Raw genomic sequence first — 22,256 nt, 5'->3', positions numbered from 1 at the left:
CAGGACAAGCTCTGTCTGAGGCTGCCTGTTGCTGAAGCAACATTTGAGCTGTGCTCTGTGCTCTGTGCTCTGTCCAAGGTCCTGGCCTCCAGCCTCACTGGATTTGCTTGGGGCCCCAGATGTAGCTGGACTACAACTCCTATGTCCCTGACCCCTGGCTGAGCTGGCTATGGATTATGGGAGTTGGAGTCCCTCAATACAGGGAGGGTCACACAGTCCCTGATCTATCAAGAGGCATTGCTTTCTGGATGAGTTCCTAACAGGCCGACATAATTACAGTGGTACCTCGGGTTACAGACGCTTCAAGTTACAGACACTTCAGGTTAGACACTCCGCTAACCCAGAAATAGTACCTCGGGTTAAGAACTTTGCTTCAGGATGAGAACAGAAATCATGCTCCGGCGGCGCGGCAGCAGCGGGAGGCCCCATTAGCTAAAGTGGTACCTCAGGTTAAGAACAGTTTCAGGTTAAGAACGGACCTCCAGAACGAATTAAATTCTTAACCCGAGGTACCACTGTATTTTAAAAGAAAACACACTTGGCTTTAATAACTGTGAGAATAAGACTGTGTATACACCACACATTAATCCACATTGAATCACAAGCTGGGAGAAAGAGGGGTTATATTAAATAAATAATGTTAAAGAACCCCAAGAACTTTGGGAACTGGAGTTTACCCTGCCAGTTCCCAGCACCTGCAACAAACTAGTTACCAGGATTCTTCATGGTGGGTGAGAAATCTGCTTTAAATATCCTTTAAATGTCTGTGTATGCAACAAACATTTAATGCACCCCACTCAAAGAATCTGAGAACTGTAGTTTACTCCACAGAGAACTTCCATTCCTAGCATCCATAATGAACCACAGTTTCCAAGATTCTTTGGGGAGGGTGGTAAACATGGTTTAAATGTCCATGTCCACACCACACATTCAAAACAATAATCCCTATGAATCCTGGGAACTGTAGTTTGCCCCAGAGCTCCAATTCCCAGCACCCATAATAAACAACAGTTCCCAGGATTATTCAGGATGGATAGGTAAATGTGCTTTGAATATCCCTGTACACACCATACAAATAATCTTCCCCATGAAAATCCTGGGAACTATAGTTTATCCCACAAAGAACTTTCATTCCCAGCACACATAACAAACCACAGTTCTCATTATTCTTCAGGGTGAGAAGGAAGTGCACTTTAAATATCCTTTAAATGTTTGCGTATACATTAAACATTTAAAACAAACATCCGAAAGAATCATGGGAACTGTTGATTATCCTACATGGAGCTCCCTTTCCAGACACCCACAACAAACCATAGTTCCCAGGATTCATCAGAGTGGGTGAGAAATGCACTTTAAATGTGCGTTTAACATATGGAGTGTATGCCTCTGTACGAAAACCCCAAATGAGCTAGTTTCTTGCCTCTGCAAAGGGGGTGGGGAGAGAGAGAGACACCCCACACGTATAACTCTGTTCATTTTCTAAAAATTGCAAAGAAAAAACAACCCTTTTTATTATTTGGGGGGGGGGAGAGAGAGAGAGTTTACAATGATGTTACCTCCCCTGACGGGCTGCAGAAAAACCTCTGCGCTTTTATTTTTGCTCAGCCGAGTGGTTCTGACCTGCTCTATAATTACGTTACTTTCTACCTACTGCGCGGAGGCATTTTTGCTGCGATGCACCTCGTTCGGCTCCCTCGCGGGTCCCCGCCATGCCGTCACTCAAACGCTTTTCAAACCAGTGATGTAGAAATCAAAAAAAGGAACAGGGGGAGGGGGGTAATGGGCTAAAGACACACTGGGAGTAAGTGCTCCTGTTTCAAACCCCCCTCTCTTTCGCTTTCTCTCTCTTTTTTTACCTCCCATCTCTGGCTCCCCCATAAAAAAAAACCCCTCTCTCTTTTTAAAAAACGTTATTCATTTAATCTCCACCGCATGAGAATGCAAACGATAATGAAAGGTTGGGGGACGGATTATTAGGAGCTGTTGATTTCAAGAGGGAGGGAGGGAAAGAAGCCGAGATATGGGGGGAAGAGGATAATTTGACATTTACTCTGACTGATCTAAACTGATTTGGGTATATTTATGGCTTATAAAGTGTTTAGAAGGATTGAAAGGGGCTGAGAGGAAGGGTGGGGGAAGTCGTGAGAGAGAGGCAGACAGCAGAATAAAAGAGGGGGAAAGTGCAATGTGGGGAAGAAAAAAATAGATTTGACTTTTAAACAAGACCTTTGCTTAATTTATTTATTTGTTATTATTATTTTTAAAAAAACAGGTTAGATGAAGTACTTGCTCCTAAGTTATTCATGGGTTATGTCTGTGGGGAAACTTTCTCTGCCTCCACTTTTAGCACAGGGGGTGTAAGGGGTGTTGATTCCTTGAGTCAGGGAGCTGAGCTGTAGCTCAGGGGTTGAGCAGCTGCTTTGCATGCAGAAGGTCCCAAGTTCAATCCCCAGTGGCACCTCCTGGTAGGGCCGCAAAAGACTCCCATCTGAAATGCAGGTCTTGTTTAAAAGTCAAATCTACAACCTCCTGAAATGTTGAACCAGCTGCCTAGCCCTAGTACTTCAGAGACCGGTGCCACAGGGAAAAAGAAGAACCACAATTCTTAAATGGGTATTGGGTCTGTGGAGACCAGTGGCAACAAACCAGAGTACGGAATTTGTGGTGAAGTGTCTCCACGCAGTGCCATGTTGCCAGAAAAAAATGTGTTGTCATTTTGAGGGGGGTGGGGTTTGTCCAGAATGCAAGACCAAACAGGCCGATTTCTTCAGAAGGAAGTATGGTGAACTTACACAAGCCCAGAAAATCATATCCTACCACTCTAAAACAGTTAACGAAAAGGCTTTGATGGTGGTCCTACTTAGTCAGTTACCAATTTGCCCAAGCTGGCGAAGCCCACACCATCTCTGAAAACCTCATCAAGCCTTCTGTAAAGACTGAAGGTATATTGAAGGTATATTGGATGGAAAGGGTATGACGCTAGTAGGCAAAGTTCCTTTGTCAAGTAACACAATCTCGTGAAGAATCGGGGACTTAGCGGAGGATGTGAAAGCTACTTTACTCTCACAAATAAAATGCACTGAATTTTAGCTTCAAATGGATGACTCAATGGATGTGACCGTGTTAGCAATTCCAACAGTATTTGTGCACTACCATTACTTGAAGTCTTTTTCAAGAGAATCTGCTTCTCTGCAAGCCTTACTGACTAAGTTGAAATTTTTCAACTTAATAGATGAATTGTTCACATTGAGGGGTATCCCATGGGATAATGAACATGGAAGTAATTAATTTTATCAAACCATGACCTAAGAATACAAGACTATTCAAAATGTTGTGTGGTGACATGGGGAGTCTGCACACATCTTTACTTCTTCACACAGAAGGTAGCTTTCTCACAGCAAAACTTTGACTCAACTCTTTGAAATGAGGGCTGAAGTTTCTCATTTCAAAGTCAGATGATCACTTTGCTTTGGGAGACAGGTTGTGTGAGGAGCATTGGCTCATAAAATTGGCATATTTAACAGATTTTTTTATGTAAAAAAGTTAATGACTTAAGTTTCTCACGTCAAGGAAAAGCAGTAACTTTTTTTTTTTAATGCTAGTGATAAAGTACAGTGGTACCTCTACTTATGTGCCCCTCTTGTAACATATCCTTTGAGATATGCACACTGCAAACCCATAAGTATATTTCTGGGTTTCGCTGCACACACATGCACAGTAGCACTCTACCGTGCTGTGTGCATGCTCAGAAGAACTCTATTGTGCCGTGCGCATGCGCAGAACAGGCACCTCCGGTTGCAGAAACCTTGGGATCTGACCAGAGCTCCAGAACGAATCTCATCCACAACCGGAGGTACCACTGTACAAGCCTTTAAAAGAAAATCAAGTTTGGGGCAGAATCAATGAAAATTTGAAATCTAGACAGCTTCCATATGGTAAAAAAATTTAGAGAAGAACTAGATTCTGACATGCCTGGAGGAATCCTAAATGAGTTTCACATTCACCTGCTAAGTTTGCTCAATAGTTTCAACTGTTATTTTCTGGAAGTACTCCATGAAAAAATTAAAGAAAACTTTTGGGTTGTAAACACATACTCTGCTGCAACAGTAAGAGTGCTTGATCAATTTGACATCAGGTTCTGTGATAAAAGATAATTTTGAAACTAAGAAGTCACTATCAGAATTTTGGGGTCAGCTAAAAGACGAATTTAAAGTTTCATCAGATAAAGCAAAAATAATCCTGCCCTTTGCAACAATTTAGTTATGTGAATCAGGGTTCTCTACCTATGTGGCTACTAAAACAAAATACAACTCTCATCTTAATGCAGAGTCTGGCATTCGGTTGCAGATGTCTCAGATTTAACCAGATACATCCACATTGTGTGAATCAAAACAGTCCCACCCCTCTCATTAGAATCTAGGTTCCGGGGCTATGCTTTATCATTTTTTTTCAATTTCAGGTGACATTTCTTTTGTTTTGCAACTGTAAAAATGGTTTTAAATACCATATGAGTAACATATTGTGGATTTACACTGCTTTGAATTCATTCTTAAATGTTTTACCATACTTTATGTTTTTCCTTTTTTTGTTTTTTTGTTTATGTAATTAAGTAAGTTTCCTTTTCTCTGGATTTAGTGGAGAAAATAACATTTTGAATGAAATCAAACAATCTTTAACATGCCCAAATGCAGAAATCGTTGGACCCACTACTGGCCTTGTTCACGTGCAAGCAAAGTCCCTAATTCACTGAGGATTTGAGACACACTGGCCACCCTCACTATGCTTACCTCACTAGCTCCTCATTGTACAAGGACTGTGTGGACTCCCTTCCCAAAATGTAGACCTTGCCTTTCAGGACAGAGACCTGTACCGTCCCTTCCACAAGTTCTTGGGACTGGACAATGCAGTGGCGGATGTAGTCACACTCTGGGCTGTACCAGAAACCTGCAGCAGAAAAGGAGAACAGACAGGTTGAAAGTCATCAGTGGCACCTTCATAAGAACATAAGAATGCAAGAAGAGTCTGCTGGATCAATCCAGTGGCCCATCTAGTTCAGCGTCCTGCTCTCACAGTGGCCAACTAGCATTGCTGCCTTCAGCTGTGGAAGCAGAGCATGGCCATGGTGGCTTTTAGATACCAATTGCACCCTCCATGAATTTGTCTAATCCTCTTTTAAAGCCATCCAAGTTGGTGGCCACCACTGCCTCCTGTTGGAGTGAGTTCCACAGCTTAACCATGTGCTGTGTGAAGAAGTCCTTCCTTCTATCTGTCCCGAGTCTTCCGATACTCAGCTTCATTGGCTTTTATGACCTAGTCACCTCCTCCTGCACAAGGCAGCTTATCACACTCAAGATCTGATCAATCCACATAAAGTTTCAGTTGATATTAGCTCCCAGCAGAGAAACATCTTCAGCACCAATGGAGCTGTCCAAGGTCCTAGTGTCACCTGCCCTCTGCTTGCGTTGGATACTGTCTGCATCCTATGCTAGCCTCATGTTCCCATGGAAGCGAACACTTCAGGTTGCATGTGGAGGGCTTGGCTTCCTTTACTACCTTAAATAAGGTGGCCCAACTTCAAGCTCTGGCCCTCCATAGGTTGCTGAGCTACACAGATAACATAGGACTTCACCCTTGTTGATCACATAGGAAACTACCTTTTTCTGAGTCAGACCACCGGTCCATCAAGCACAGCATTATCTACATGGACTGGCAGTTGCTTTCCAGGGTTTCTGACAGCCCTGGAGACAGAGGAACACATATGACACTTCTTTACAATGGGTGGTATTCCAGCCATACAAAAGTTTATAATTTCTATATCTCAAAACACACCCTCTCCATCCAAAATGAGCAAGAGGCATTATCACAGTTCAAGGACACATTCCAGCAAGAAACTGCTGACCACTGCCACGTGTGGTGTGCTGCATTGCTGCAGCTTCCCTAGTGAAACACCAGAAGGTTGTAGACCAGAGCCAGTGAAGCGTGTGGCCTGAAAAAGTGTGGCCTGGGGAGAGTCATGAGGGCCAGATAAAGAGATATGCAGAACCACATTTGGCCCCCAGGCAGGACAGAGGTATTCTACCTCTGCTCTCACTCCTTGAGTAAAAACAATTAGACCCACAGAACTTTAGATCATAGAACCCCCTGCAATGCAAGAATCTATGCCCGCCAGTGGTAACTACTCATAATGCAGGGAAGCTAGGCATGGATTTAGGGAACATACGGAGGGTCTAGACATCCTGCCAGTGCTGGATGGTGGGAAGAAGTCAAGAGCTGAGAACCAGAGGTCAGGACTGAAAAGCAACCACAACTGAAGGATCTGAAGAGCAATGTTAGACACATGAAGTGTAGGTGGGTTCCCATGAGGCAAGACACAGAGATAGCATCAAGAGCCTTTACTGAACTATACAACTGGGAAATAGAGGCAAAGCAACTACTTATATACATTTCTGAAAGCCTGGACCACTCCCAATGAGATTGGCTGTCTACACTTCCATACTGCGAATCATGACTCAAGAGTTCAAGAGCCAATGGCAGAGGCCAAAATCCTGAAACGTTCTGTGATTGGACAACATGTATTGAATCAGAACACAGGAGCTCAGAATCCTTAGTCCTGAGTCAAGCTCAGGCAAACACAGACCACTGAATGCATAACAACACACATGCTTGAAGTCAAATAAAGCTTGTCAGGAATTGCCACTGAGGCAAGAAACCCTGTTAATTCTCCCTGCCTAGCCAACCTCATATAGCCAACCTCAATAGCCAACCTCAGTGAAGTCAGCCAGTAACGTTCTTTGCTGAGAAACTGCAGTGATAAGGCTTGCCAGAAGGGAGCCAGCCGTTCCCAGCTCTTCACGTGACAAGCTACAGTGATGCAACTTGCCACATAGGGCAGTGGTCAGCAGTTTCTGTTGCCCCCATCTTTTCCACTCTTCACCCCACCCCCATCCATCTTTCTTCACCAATCTCCAAAACCTTTGCCTCAGCTTCTGAAATTGGGAGCACTGAGTTGCTCCCAACTCCACAAATCGCATTCAGGAAAGAAATGAGGAATGCCAAAGTAATGGAGACACCTTCTGTCTCTCCCAACATTTCCAAAACCCTTGCAGGTCACTGTTGGAACATGACAAAGAGGCAGATTCTTGGTAATCGGCAATAATATACATGTAACATTATCAAAGACCATCTGGGGGGAATCACCTGAAACCAGGCAGCTGCAGTGCCTGGAACAGATGGCAGAAAGCATTCAGGTGGGTATGCATTTCCACGGGCAAGGCTTCCTGCCTACACAGGGTAACAGGAGCACCAGCAACAAATTCAATCTCACAAGAGGAACAGGAGCAACTTGGACAGAATTTGGACCAAGAGCTGGAGACAATCAAGGATTGGAATAGGAAGACAGGAAACAAAGCCTTCTCAAGCCATATTTCCCTGTGGAAACCACTCTTTAGCACTCAATCAGAGCAAATGGCAATTTGGGTTTTCTCTGGATGGATGTTTGCTCTGATTTAGCACTAAAAGAGCAAGTTTTCCATGGGAAAGGAGCAGGGCAAGGGGAAAACCACTCAGACCCATGCCTAGAAAGCATGGGTCAAGTAGAAAACCACTCGGACCTGTGCTTTCTAGCCACAGGACTTTGAACAGGCATGAATTTCCCCAAAGAATCCTGGGTGCTGGGCATTGCTGGGAGACCCCTATTCCCTTCCCAGAGTGATTTAGCAATCACTCCTTCTTCACAAGAAACTCTGGGAAATGTGCGGGGAAGAGGGATCTCCTAACAACGCTTATTATTATTATTATTATTATTATTATTATTATTATTATTATTTGTATACCACCCTATACCAGTAGGTCTCAGGGCAGTTCACAAACACAAAGTTACAATATAAAAGCATAAAATACATAATAAAAATAATTTAAACAATTAACAATACTAATATATAGAAACTAATAAAAAATACTCCAGACCCCACAATTCTTTGTGGGAAAGCCATGCCTGTTCAGAGCGGAATGAAAATGCTTAAAATGTAAAGAGTCATGGCTCCCCCCAAGGAATCCTGGGAAATGTAGTTTGTTAAGGATGCTGAGAGGTGTTAGGAGGCCCTCACATTCTTCTCACAGAGCTCCAATTCCCAGAATTCCTTGGGAAGAGAGATTGACTGTTAAGCCACTTTTGCCTAAAGTAAAAAAAAATCTCAAATGCTGCAACCATTCTTCATAAGGGGAGTCACTCCATCCCGCCTTGATCATGTTGGTTGCTCTTTTCTGAACATTTCCATATTCTACAATATCCTTCCAGAGGTGAGGTGACCAGAACTGTACACAGTTTCCCAAATGCAGTTGCACCAAATATTTGTTCCTCAGTCCCAACCACAGACACAGACTCTTCCTCCGCCATCAAGAAGTTACCTTTGAAACAGAATCCCTTGGTGGTGCTATCCCCGCCCCCGCCCCCTTCCAATCTGTCGTGCTTCTGCTGTCTTGGAGGCAAAACTGAACATGATAATTGGGCTTCCTGACTCTGAAGAGATAAGGCCTTTTGGAGCAAGTGAACTTTTCACAGAGGGTTCTCTTCAGAGCTCAGGGGTCTTTATCGGGTTGGAGATCAGGACCCATCTGTCCCAGGTGGGCTCCCTTCCCCATCTCTTTCATATATCAAGTAACCTCATGCCGTCACTCAAGCAAGGGGGGGACAGTCTCACCTTTCCCTGCAGATCATGGCTGAGGGGGCATCTGTCTACCCTGAGCTGCCTCCTTGCCATTGTCACCAGCCCTCTGGTGGGAGGGAGTTCAGACTCTGGGAAACACAGGACACAAGAAGGTACCTTATCCTGATTCAGGCCACTGGTCTATCTAGCTAGCTCATAATTGTCTGCACTGACTGCACAAAGCTCTCCAAGCTTTCTTGCAGGAATTTCTCTCTCATCAACGGTAGGACCAGTCCATTTTCTTAATGGTAAAGACTGTCCTCTTCCTGGACACTGCCCTGGATTAGTTGCTATTCTTGCTGCCAATTAGTCCATAACACTGCCAGAGGAACAGACAGAGGATGAAAGAACTATCCTATTTCACTGTTTTTGGTGATCAGAACAGTTTATCCCTTTAATCCCTTTGCACTCTCACTTACACACAGGTGGCTCCCTCACCGCCACCGCCGCCCTCTGCTTTTCATTCGCAGCTGGCCACAAGTGCTGATGCAGTGAGCAAAACATGTTTGCCTAGGTCGCACTGTAATTGCTTTTATAATTGCATTGAATCAAAGGTGGTCAACCTGTGCCTGGGTTAACACAGAACTGCAACTGCAAGAAGGGATTTGCACCATGGAATACTCTGGTGTAGTCATTTAAATAAATCCCTGCCCCTAGAAATCTAGCATGTGGGCAGGAAGACTAGGCTTCCTTTCTAAGAGCACAAAAGTTTATTATGCAAGCCCACACCTACTCACTGAAATGCAAACCTCAGACACAGGATTATTTTATTATCCAGATAGATAAGCATAGAATACTATGCATTCGGGGAAATGTTTGAGGGTATGCTGCCTGATGTCAAAAGGCAGAGAGTTCCAAAGGGCAGATGCCATCAGGCTAAAAGATTGATCCCTTACAGATGCAGAATGAGGCACCTGGAAAAGTTCCAGTTCCACTGATTGAAGTAGCTGACTGGGTAGAGGTGAGCTAAAGTGACCTTGCAGGTTAATTAATCATTATGATTACTATTAAACGTATTAATATCCTGCCTTTCATAGGTGCTGCCACACTATTATTTTGTTGTTATATATGAAATCAATATTGTTTCACTTGTTTTTGCCTCTGGCCCTGCCCACCGCCAGCACATGGCCCGTGGAAAGCTCTCTGGAAGTCAAAGAGGCCCTTGGGCCTAAAATCTTCCACCCCACCCCCAGTTTAACATAATCACTTCCTTAAAACACCCTTCTCCCTTTTTCTCCATCCACTATTCCTCCCCCCCATCTGCCCCTTCAAAGCAAATTTCCTATTCAACGGGACACTGCCCCCTTTCTTAGTCACCTTCTCACTTTGTAAGAGTAATTCCACTCCTAATCCTCGCAGTGGAGGGACCGTGGGAGAGATGGCAAGATTTCCAACACCTGGCTTCTACCTGGCAGCGAGAGAGAACAAAACGGGGGAAGTCTCTCGCATTTGCCGTGCCACCTTTCCCACAGCATGATGGGGAGCAGGGGAGGGGGATTTTGCGGGGGGGGGAGGGAAATGACAACCGCTAATTGCCTTAAATTCAGAGAGACTAGTTACAATAATTAGGTGTTTAAGGAAGACAGGGGCATGAAAGCCTGGCCTCCAGCAGGTTCCCTCTGCTGAGTGGAGTCCTCTGTGATCTGCAATATTGTTATTTGGCCTGTGTTTATTTTAATTTTTTTTTTTTTTAGGAAAGAAAATGATTTTTTTTAAAAAAATAATTATTCTTCTCTTTGCCTAAATGGTTTATTTATCATCTTGCAAATGGTTTCTGTTCTTAGAATGGAAAACATCATAAGCCCGGAGTGGGCACAGCTGTGAGGGTTGGGTTTTTAAAAATTAAAAATAAAAACTTAAATTGCTTTTTTTTATTTAAAAGAAGAGGTGTTGTATGCTGGCACTCAACTTTGATTCTCCGGAGGTATGTTCCCACCCTGCTGCAAAAGCTCAGGGAAAGCTGCAAATGATAGGACCTGTTCTGTGTCAAATGTTCTCCAAGAGACTTCTTAAGAAAATAAAGAGCCTGCTGGATGAAGCCAACAACCCATCTAGCAGAGTGTTCTGTTCTCACACGGGCTACTCAGATGTTTGTGGGGAACCACAAGCAGGACTCAAGCACAACAGCCTTCTCCCCTCCTGTGGTTTCCAGCAACTGGCATTCAGAAGCATTACTGCCTCTGACCATGGCAGTAGAATGTTATGGGACAAAACAACAACCCACAAAAAATTGCTTGAACACGGACCTAGTGATCTCAGACCTGTGCCTAGAAAGCACAGCCCCGAGTAAGACAGTTCTCTATGTTCCTATTTAATTCAGCCCTCTGTTTAGAACAATGAGGACTGGAAGCTTTTTACGTGAAGGACCACAGCTCAGTGACACAGTGCATGCTTTGCTTGCGAGAAGGCTGCAGGCTGAATCCTTAACATCTCCAGGCCGGACTGGGGTGAGGCTCCTGCCTTAAACCCTGAGGAGCTTCTGCTAGTCAGTGCAGACAACACTGAGCTAGATGGACCGCTGGTCTGGCTCTGTTTAAGGCAGCTTCCTGCGTATTTTTTCTTTAAATCTGGGAAACAGACTGAAGAAGGGCAAATAAACATAGTTCTACCACCCAGACCCTCTCATAATGGAGGGGCTTCCCATGCCAGCCCCCATCTGGAATGTCACAGCCTCCAGCCTCCAGCACAGCCGTTCTTTCTGCCCCTCCTTCTTTTCACCCTCCAAATTGCAGCAATTCTGTAATAGCTGGCCCTGCTGACCACAGGACTGATTGAAATGTCAGAGGTAACAGTCTCCTTTTCTCCCCACTACCACTCTCCCTCACACACACCCAGAAAAAGCCTTCTCAGAGCTACCTTTGCAAACCAGAAATTTCACCTGCCATTTCCCATGGTTTGCTCATACAAAAGATGACCAGATCCTCAATCATGGGGAGTGAGGGGGAAAGGGGGATGCACAGTGCCCCAGTGTGGGCTCAGCATCACATAGCAGGTTTCCTTCAAGAAGGAAAGGAGGAACAAATTAAACCACAAAGATCCAACAATATTTTGCTGGAGCAACAACAAAACCTGCTTCTTAAAAATCCTATCTAGATTATTTCCAACCAAGCATCTCCCCCAGTGCACCAAATTTTATAGTACTTCTAAAAAAACTTGGGTTGATTGAACTAAGTCCTACTCATAGCACACCCATTGAAAAAAAGGGTCAGAAAAGGGCAAGGGAAATGATCAATGGGATGGAGCAATTCCCCTATGAGAAAAGGATGTAGCATTTCGGACTTTTTTAGTTTAGAGAAAAGGCAAGTTAGAGGTAACATAAAAGCTGTTTATATAAATGATGTATGGCATAGAGAAAGTGAACAAAGAAAAGGTTTTCACCCTCCCTCCTAACATTAAGGACTCAGCTACACAGCTCCAATAAAACATTTTAAATGTCTTGTAAAGGGCAATATACAAATGTGACACTAGATGGAAACAGTGAGCTATGCCAAATTCAATGCATTTTTCAAAACTTTTTTTAAAAAAGCATTTTCACAGCATTTTAATTTTTTTTTAAAAAAATACATAGATTCCACCTAAAACTTGTAGACATCCAACAGAGATGAATGTTGGAAGATTCAGGACAAATACAAGGAAGTCATTCTCCACACAGCAAAGAGTTATGTAAACTATCGAACTTGCTTCTGCAGGGAGTGGTGATAGCCACCAACTTGAATGGCTTTAAAAGAGGGTTGGACAAATTCAAGGAGGAGGATAAGGCTGTCCAGGGCTACTAGCCATAATGGCTATGCTCTGCCTCCAGGACTTTAGGCTGCAGCAATGCTTTTGAATACCAGTTGCTGGAAAACACAGGGAGTTCTCTTGTGGGTTCTGCTTGCAGGTTTCCCACAGACATCTGGTTGGCTACTGTGAGAATAGGATGCTAAACTAGATGGGCCATTGGCCCAATCCTGCAGCGCTCTTGTTATAGTCTTAAATTAATGGGCCTACATTAGCCATGCTTTCAGCCTGCAGGGAAGGGCCCGTGGCCCCTCCATTTGTTACTCAACTACAACTCCTACCATCCCTGACCACATTGGCTGCAGGAGCTGATGGGAGCTGGAGTCCAATCAGCATTGGGAAAGCCTCAGGACTTCCTTCCCTACTGCAGGGAACTTGGAAAGACCTGGGGGAGATGGAGCGTCAGCAGGGAGCTGTCCAGCAGCAAGAGCAAACATGTTCCACTCACAGAGTGCTTGCTAGTTTCCAAGAAAGCAAGACTACAGGAGGGGAATCAGGTTTTTGGGAACCCAGAGAGCTGCCAGGGAAGGCAGATACTGATCCAGCTCAACTAAAGCCCTATGGTCTCATGCAAGCTTGATGCTAGAGTCTCATCTCTCAAGCAGAGCTGCTCACAGTTTAAAGGGGTGGTGTTCTAACGGAAGGAAGCCAAGCACTTTACTACTGTTGGAATGGCCTCTGATTATCCTCAGCTTTCTTCAAAGGGGGCAGTTTGGATCTGTGGAACAGACAAAGATATTGGGGCTCCATAACACTCATTCTGCATTTCCAATAAATTGATCTATTAGCATAGCAGCACACAACCTTTGGAACTCCCTGCCTATTGGCACAAGACAGGTGCCTTCACTGTAGTCTTTCCAACACCTGCTAAAAACACTTTTATTTAGGCAAGCCTCTCCAGATATGTAGAATGCTGATAGGCATTTTGATGTGGTTTTTAGCTTATCAGTTATTTTAGTTGTTTTTTTAAAAATGTTTGAAATAATTGTTTTCAAACTGTTTTACTGAAATTTCATTGTTTCACTTGTTTTGAAAAACTATATTTATTTATTTTTTTAAAAACCTGTATGAAAAAACAAGCTGGAGCTGCTATGTCACCAGATGAGAACCACTCCCTATAGCCATCTAAGCTCAAGAGAAATCAACTTTTTTGCTTGAGGGCCACATTCCCTTCTGGGCAGCCACTTGAGGGACAGGTGCCTATGACAGGGGGTCAGAGACAAAACTGGGTGGAGCAATGGGATCTCGATTTTGGGTTGTCTCCAATTGAGTTCAACATAGATCAGGCCCTTGGACTGTCATGCAACTTAGTTATGCCTAGCAAATTCAATGTGTCTGAATAAGACTGGGACTGGTGACAACTCTTTACCTTTGTATAGCAGGCTAGTTTCTATACACACAACTCTCTGTCCTCCATCCAGCAAGCTAAAGGCAGGTCACACCTTCTAGCCAAGCTAAAAACACGTGAGGTAGGCGCAAAGCAGAGCTGGTGGGATTGTGGCCTAGGGAGAGGTCAGAGGACCAGACAGAGAGTTCCGGATGTGTTGGGATGTCAGAGTTTTGTTTCTTAAGGAACGAAGCAGAGTAAGGTCAAGGAAACCACCAAGAGAGATCGAAGACTGCAGACAAGGAGGGGAGGAGCCGCTCCTCCAGCTGTGTGCTGGTGGGCAGAGACCAAAGTAGTTTAGGATTTCAGGGTGGGTGATGTAAGCAAACAGGAGGAGAATGTTAGGTTTGCAAGCAGTTTGGAAAGCAGAGAAAGGTGGGGCAGAACATGATGTTGGCTGATAGTGGCAAGCTGATAAAAAGGAGACAGAGAGCATGGTTTTCAGCTGTTCTTTGAATCCAATGCTGTGCTTATGGAGGAGGCTAGGGCCTCTTGGGAAGTGAATGCTCTGCAAACGCTTCATCTAGGTTCAGGTTGTATATATGTGTGAATAAACCATATATCATAAAGACACCACAGTCTCTGCTGTGCCTCATTGTCTGAAAGGAAACACGAGCTCTGGGTAAAATGCACCTGCAACCCCTGGAATCCTACACTGCTGGAGAAGATAGGGGTGGAATGTAACAATAGCAAGTGTGTCAATTACAAACAGAGACTCAGGAACTACATCAGTTACTGATGGTGCTCAAATCTAAAGCTGTTTCCCTTGAAAGGGATAGAATATTTGCAAATGCTTAACAGGAGAGGTGCAGTGAGCACTTCCAAGATATCTGCAGACCCCAAGATCCAGGCACTTACCTAAATTCATATTTAACACCAAATGATTAGCACAAAATGTTAATGTCTCAATGTATGCATTTCTAGATGCATCTTATCCCCCAGAATAAGGATTTTAACACATTTTGGTCCTTTTGTGTGTGTTTTAAGCCAAGGACTGCATTGCAAGATTCAGAGCCCTGCAAAAGGAGCTTTGCATTCCAATCTTCACCTTAGTTGAAGAAGCATGGATCAGGCCCATTCACATCAAATTTGAATCCCTCAACCATCCCAGGTGGGGAATTATGACTTTGTTCTCCACCTGGTGACTTGTGGCTGGGAATTATCTATTTCATAACTTGGTCACTGGCTGTGTCAGGAGAGGGCTTTGGGAGGCCACAGATTCAGACATGGCACCATATTGCAGATAGGAAGGTTTACAAGGCTGTTAGCCATTCACTGAAATCACAGTCTGATTGTGAATTGTTCCATCAGTATTGCAGATGTTGGATAAAAAGAAGAGTCAGCAAAAAGCATGCTTTTGTCACATGCTCAGATATCTGAACATGAGGCACATCATCATGAGAAGAGGCATCCCCTTCTATGGGAGGAAGAGAAGGAGAAACGCCTCTTTTTAAAATTTTCTGGTTTCCCCCTTTCTTCTTCTTCCTGTACACTTTGTGATACACCCTCCTCAAATAGCCTCCTTGAAAACATTTCATTGAAAGTCAGGGTAAAAAAACCAAAAAAAGAATTAGCAAACAGTTAAATACAAAGATGGTGATTGCCTTCTTTGGTTTTTAGAATCCTTTGTAATACACACACAAACACACATATAAAGATATATACAGTGCATTTCTTCTAGTTAAATGGGTGCTGGTACTCACCATGAAGTTGTTACAGTAAGCGCCACATTTTTAACCAGTGCTTTTCTTCGAGAGAAAAAGGGGCCAGTACAGCATACCCCCCCCAAGCACTCCATATATGTTATGATTACTTATATTTTTTAATTTCTTGTTTGTTTTTAAACTGACTTATTGTTATGTTGTTGCTTTTGTTACCATTTATTATCTGCCCTTCACCTTAAGGTCCCATGGAAAATTAAAACAACTGAAATATGATGTTAATCTTAGCAGATTAAATTTGTGAGTCTCCCCCTGCCAAACTAGTTAATGGAACAAACGTTATGGGCCTGCAATTTCCGTATTTCATATGAAATCTGGAAAGAAAGATGTAACATGAAAGTGTGGACTGACAGTTGCTTATACCTTCAAGTGTGTGTGTGTGTGTGTGTGTGTGTCGAGGAGAGAACTAGGTTAATTTTGTCTGGGCAACTGAGCCACCCCTAAACTACAAGGAATAAGCAATGGTAGTGAGCGACGTCTAAGATGCAGACTTCCTCTGTTGCTTTATACCAAAGCATAAATGAAAAACAGAGAGAGGCACTCTTGGAAGGAAAATGAATTTGATTGTTTGTTTGTTTGGTGCTACATACCATTGTACACCAGCTCAGCAAATTTCAAGGCCAACGCTTGCTTGATTCTCCTCACTTCCCGGTCCATGGTGAAGGCCTCAATGTCTAAATGAGCATGGTACAGTATGGTCCCCGCCGGAGTCTCGTAGATACCTAGCCATTTCACAAGGCAGGGGGAGAAAGAAAGAAAGAAGATGGGGGGAGAAGAGAAGAAGGGGGAGGGGGAGAGGAATGAATGAGACCCAAACTGTCAGGAAATGACAAAAAATAATGATTTGGCTGACAGAAGGAGCCGCAGTCCTGGCTCCATTCACTCTCAGCTTGCCGTAAAATGCATGTGTCATTATAGTCATGCTGAGGCCGAGACAGTCCACTCCGCACCTTGTGGAGAAAATTTCTAGATTCCCTTCTTTGAAGAGGCACTCCAACGAGGCTAAATGACAGGGTTTTGGAGGCGACTCCCCCCACTGAAGCAAGCCCACCGGTCTGTGCCTGAAAACCTGTAATTAAACAAGCCACGCGGGGCAAAGTCGTGGGGGTTTGGAAGAAAACCTTCCCCCTCGCTCCCCCCGCCCCGCAACATGGTTCCACCGAAGAAGAAGTGAAAGCCCCTCTCCCGTCTCAGCTGTGACAAAAAATGGAGGGTACCTGAGAAGGTGGGGGGACGGTAGTTTTAATCTACCTTCACTTGGGGGCTGCCAACTCAGACTGTCCCCGCCGCAATCTGTTCCTCATCTCCAAGCTTAATTCAGTTTAGGGGATATGGGAGAATGTCCATTCGGAGTCCACATTTTAACATGCGATTTACCTTGTGTTCTGTTTGTAGCAAGATGATGCATAAAACACAGCTTTCCTTTGAAATCCATCCATGCAAAGCAGGTTCCATGACCAGAATGAAATAGAATAAATGTGTGGAAATAACGCAAGGAAATGCATTGCGTGGGGAAGGGGGAGTTGCTTGCAAAAAATTACAAGTGGCAAAAGTGTACATAAGTAACAGCCTTGAGAAAGGCATTCTATGGAGCGAGTTCCATAGTTTAATTATGAGCTGCATGAAGAAGGATTTTCTTTTATCTGTTCTGAATCTTCCAACAGTCAGCTTCATGGGCTACTCTGGGTTTTCTTCAGACCGCACAAATCTTTCGCCTTTAAAGCTCCATGGGATCTCTACAACTTGTAGCATTATAAGAAGGGGATAAAAACTCTCCCCCCATCACCTTCTCCATGCCCTGCATCATTTTATAAATGTCTATCCTGTCATCTCTCACTTGCCTTTTGTCTAAAGCAAAAAGTTCCAAATACTGCAACCTTTCTTTCCTCATAAAGGAGTTGCTGCGTCCCATTGATCATTTTGGTCACCTTTATCTGTATCTGACGGACAAATCTTGAAGGAGGGCTGCATTTCAGTTTGCATTTTGTCTCAGAAAGTGTGAATTAGGTAATTTTGCTTTTATACGTCAACTGAATCATATTTCTCTCCCAGCTCTACTCCTGGTTCACTTTTACCCCCATCTAGCAGAAGAGTTCCTATCTAACTCAGTACTTTCCTCACTGACTGGCAGTGGCTTTCCAGGATTTTCGGTAGGGGTCTATCCCAGCCCTACCTGGAGATGCTGGGGATTGAACCTGGGACCTTCTGCATGCAAGGCAGATGCTCTGCCACTGGGCTATGATCTTGCCAACCCAGAAAGACTGGGGGAAGCCTGACACCTTGATGTATCTATTTTGATGTACAGAGAAAGAGGAGAAAAAGAAATTCATTCCATGGACAGGAGATCAAAGACCTTTCATGTCTCACAGGTTGGTTTGATGAGGAACCAGCCGGACCTACCAAGTCTTGATGTTTGTAGACTCTGGCTCACAGATCTTCACAGCCCAAGAAGCTAAGAAAGTTTCTACAGCAGGGCAGAGGAACCTCAGGCCTAGGAGCCAATTGTGGCCCTCCATGAGTTTCTACCTGGCCCTTGGAAGTGTCCCCAGGCCACACCCCTCAGTGGCCCTGCTTCACACCTCCAGGTGTTATTCGCCTGGATGGATGGAAATGTGTCCCTGAACTCTAACCCCACCTCTTGTTGGCTTGACGGAACATAGGGAAAGGGTGAGTTAGCATGTCTACAAACTAGCCCACTGTACAAAGCCAAAATTTACATCCATTGGTTCACCCACTCAGGCCTCTGGTTCTACCCACCACTGGCCTGCACCCTTCAAAAGGTTGCCCAGAAGGGAATGTGGTCCAGAGGCTGAAAAACATCCCACTTCCCTGCCTCACAGAGCTAGGAGGATCTGGTCTGATCCAATTATGGCAATGGCCAGGGTCCCAAGATCATATTAATCCTGGGAGGATGGAGGGGGCAGTGTGGAAACCCCAGGAGCCACTTAAAGAGGAGCTCCATGGGAAGGAATAGTGGGTGGAAAGGAGGTGGGCACACACTGTCGAAGGGATCCCACTAGAAGGTTTCCAAATTCTCCCCTCAGCATTTGCAATTCCAAGTGAGCTTGCAATGACAGGGCTTAGGACACATGGCAGACAGTTGCACTGGTGCAATGCGAAGGAAGAGAGGAATGTGGTGGAGGGGATGGGAAGAGAGAGAGGGAGGGAGGGAGGGAGGGAGGGAGGGAGGGAGACCATCCTTGTTCCTTAATCCCTTGAGTGTGCAGCAGAATAAAAATGTTCTTCTACACCATGGGTAGGCAAACTAAGGCCCGGGAACCAGATGATGCCCAATCGCCTTCTAAATCCGGCCCGCGGATGGTCCAGGAATCAGCATGTTTTTACATGAGTAGAACGCCTGCTTTTATGTAAAATGCATCTCTGGGTTATTTGTGGGGCCTGCCTGGTGTTTTTACATGAGTAGATTGTGTGTTTTTATTTAAAATGCATCTCTGGGTTATTTGTGAGGCATAGGAATTCATTCATTTTTTCTCCAAAATATAGTCTGGCCCCCCACATGGTCTGAGGGACAGTGGACCAGCCCCCTGCTGAAAAAGTTTGCTGACCCCTATACACCACAGAGGGCTTTTTAAGAAACAACAACATAGAAACAAAAATATCTGTGGCAAGACAAGGGTAGCCTCATATCACCAAATCTGCACAGTAACCCTAATCCACTCCAATTAATCTGTCTTCTCCTTTCCTCAGAAGATGTTAAAGTTAATTTGGACAGATAAAAAGCTTGGTTTTCTCTGTGTGTGTATATAAGCTTTCATCCACCCATTCCTCCTCCCTGGGCAGCCCTCCCCCTCCATATTGCCCCACACATTTCTCTGAAAGAAAAAAGGGAGTGTTAGAAATGGATTATTTTCTTCTGTCTGTCTGCCTCCCCAGTTCTCTCTCTCTCTTTTTTGTTTTTGTTTGATTTGTGACAGGAACCCGAAGCCACAAAGACTGTAGGCCTGGAAGCTGGGGTTTTTTTCTTCTTGACAGTCGAAGTACGATCCACCGTGCGTGGGGGAGAGGAAAATGACAGGCGCCCGTCCTGCGTCGCCGCACAGGAGACAAGAGCCACCTTCAAAGTGACACTCACCGCCGCTCCAAGTGTCTATTTTCATCTCTCCATGTTTACAGGAAAAAGACAGAGGTGTCAGCGATGCGTGGCTCACGGCATTTCAATCACGCCGTAATTGCTGCCGTGAAAGTGGACGAGGATTGGGGGGGTGATGGGAGGAGGGGGGGTATAAAAGACAGCTGCCGCTACTTAAAAATTTCTAATTTGTAACCTCGGCTGTCTGTTTACCTCCAGCAAAGCTGTTTCGGCTGCCTTGACAGCAATCCACCTGTGACACTCTGTAACCAGAGGCACTAACTCCAGCGCACTCCGGAGCATGAAAGGAGGGCGAAACCTCTCCCCTTCCATACATGAAATCACGAGAAGAGCCTGCTGGGTCATGCCAAAGGGAATCCACCCAGTTCAGTAGCCAGCCACAGACCCTCAAGGGAATTCCACAGGCAGGACACAAGAACAAGAGTATTCAGCCTTCCTTTGCTTTCCAGAACTGGTATTCAGATCCATTGCTGCATCTGACTGCTGGTAGCCATTGGTAGTTTTCTCCTCCCATCATGTGTTTGTCTAATCCTTTTTTAAAGCTATCCAAGTTGGAAGTCATCTCTGTCTCCTATGGGAACGAGTTCCATAGTACGACAGTGACCTCACCCAGACTGCCATTAAAAAAATAGTAACTTATGGACATAAACAAATCAATAAAATAGAAATACAGTGGTGCGTCGCAAGACGAAATTAATTCGTTCCACGAGTTTTGCCGTCTTGTGATTTTTTTCGTCTTGCGAAGCACGGTGTCGGGAAAGTTTTGGAAAAGCTTCAAAAATCACCAAAGTCTTTAAAAACCTCAAAAAAGGCTACCACACCGCGTTCTATGAGTTGCTCCTCGAAGTCAAGTCACAACTGTATTAACGGTGTTAAGAAAAAGGAAACAAACTTGCAAGACGTTTCCGTCTTGCGAAGCAAGCCCATAGGGAAAATCATCTTGCAAAGCAGCTCAAAAAACAAAAAACCCTTTCGTCTAGCGAGTTTTTGGTCTTGAGAGGCATTCTTCTTGCGAGGTACCACTGTAAATAGAATTACAAAATGGCAGCATAGTATATCTGGAAGAGAATTAGTTTGCCAAAGTACTTAAGAGCATCAGGTAAGCCAAATTTCACACTGTACTGAGGAGACAAAGTCCTGTGCATCCCCATTAGTTGTTTATGAGATAAAATCCCACCAAGGGGCCTAAAATCTTTCTGGGACCGCCAAGCATTTTGTTACATGTAATTTATTATTGGTTGTTTTTCCAGCTAACGCTAAACGCCACATATTTTCATATCAAAGCAAAAGTCACAAATCCTGCAAGATTTAGGGGAAACTGAGGTTCTGGCAGCCCCTAGCACTCATGTAAAGAGTTCCTAAGAACTGAAATGTTTCTGTCGTTTAATGTGGACAGTTAGCTTCATGGGCCTCCATTAAGTCTCTGTGGTCCATATGAGGCTCTCCTCCAAATCACTGCCTTCCCACACTTTTCACTTCTTCAATCCATGTTTTCTTTTACTCTATCCTTTTTGAAGTATTCTTGGTGTGAGGAAATCCAAACCAACTGAGAGAAAAAAGTTGGGGAGGCAGAGATCTGGAGGAACAACTCCCCTATAAAGAAAGTTCGCAGCATTTGGGACTTTTTAGTTTGGAGAACGAGGTGACATGTTAGAAGTTAATAAAATTGTGTTTCTTCCCCCCTCCTCTCATGACCCTAGAACTCATGGGCATCCAATGAAGATGAATATTGGAAGATTCAGGACAGATAATAGAGAGGACTTCTACATGCAGCAAATAGTTAAACTATGGAACTTGCTCCTGCAGGAGGCAGTGATGGCCACCAGCTTGGATAGTTTTAAAAGAGGATTGGACAAATTAATGGAGAAGAGGGCTATCAATGGCTACAAGCCATGATGGCTATGCTCTGCCTCCTAGGCTGGCTTAACAGTCAATCCCTCTTCCCAAAGAACTCTGGGAATTGTAGTTCCAAGAGGAGAATAGATTGTCACCTAACAATTCCAAGCATCCTAAACAAAGTACAGTTCCCAGAATTTTTGGGGGCAGCCATGGCTGTTTAAACAGAAGCTGAAGCTGAGGCTCCAATACTTTGGCCACCTCATGAGAAGAGAAGACTCCCTGGAAAAGACCCTGATGTTGGGAAAGATGGAGGGCACAAGGAGAAGGGGACGACAGAGGACGAGATGGTTGGACAGTGTTCTCGAAGCTACCAGCATGAGTTTGACCGAACCGCGGGAGGCAGTGGAAGACAGGAGTGCCTGGCGTGCTCTGGTCCATGGGGTCACAAAGAGTTGGACACGACTAAACAACTAAACAACATGGCTGCTTAAAGTGGTACCACAGTGCTTTAAGTACACAATGCAGATGGGGCCAAAAAAAAAAGCAGTGTCGAAATAGCAACAGGTTTGAATAACATATCTTTTAAAAGATTTGTTGTTGTTGTTTTACGAAGAAGAGAAAACCAGACGTCTCCCCAAGCACACACATACACGCATGTATCCCTACTGCCAAAATCAGTAGTTTTCATCCTGAAACATTCTCCTCTGAAAACC

General features: G+C 44.4%; 1 protein-coding gene across 1 annotated transcript in view; it reads right to left on the bottom strand.

Annotated features, from left to right (window-relative positions):
- The window catches only part of ASS1 (argininosuccinate synthase 1), a 76,619-nt gene that overhangs the window by 7,267 nt on the left and 47,096 nt on the right, over positions 1-22,256 (bottom strand). The window contains exons 12-13 of the mRNA XM_083485266.1: positions 16,184-16,315; positions 4,788-4,944 (exon numbers count right to left, since the gene is read on the bottom strand). Of these exons, the coding sequence (XP_083341392.1) occupies positions 4,788-4,944; positions 16,184-16,315 (289 nt within the window). The remainder of the gene's footprint in view (positions 1-4,787; positions 4,945-16,183; positions 16,316-22,256) is intronic.

The sequence above is a fragment of the Podarcis liolepis genome (genome assembly GCF_965112155.1).
Source record: "Podarcis liolepis genome assembly, chromosome: Z".
Classification (NCBI taxonomy): domain Eukaryota; kingdom Metazoa; phylum Chordata; class Lepidosauria; order Squamata; family Lacertidae; genus Podarcis; species Podarcis liolepis.
The sequence above is the reverse complement of the archived record's forward strand: the minus strand, read 5'-3'. Positions and strand labels throughout refer to the sequence as shown.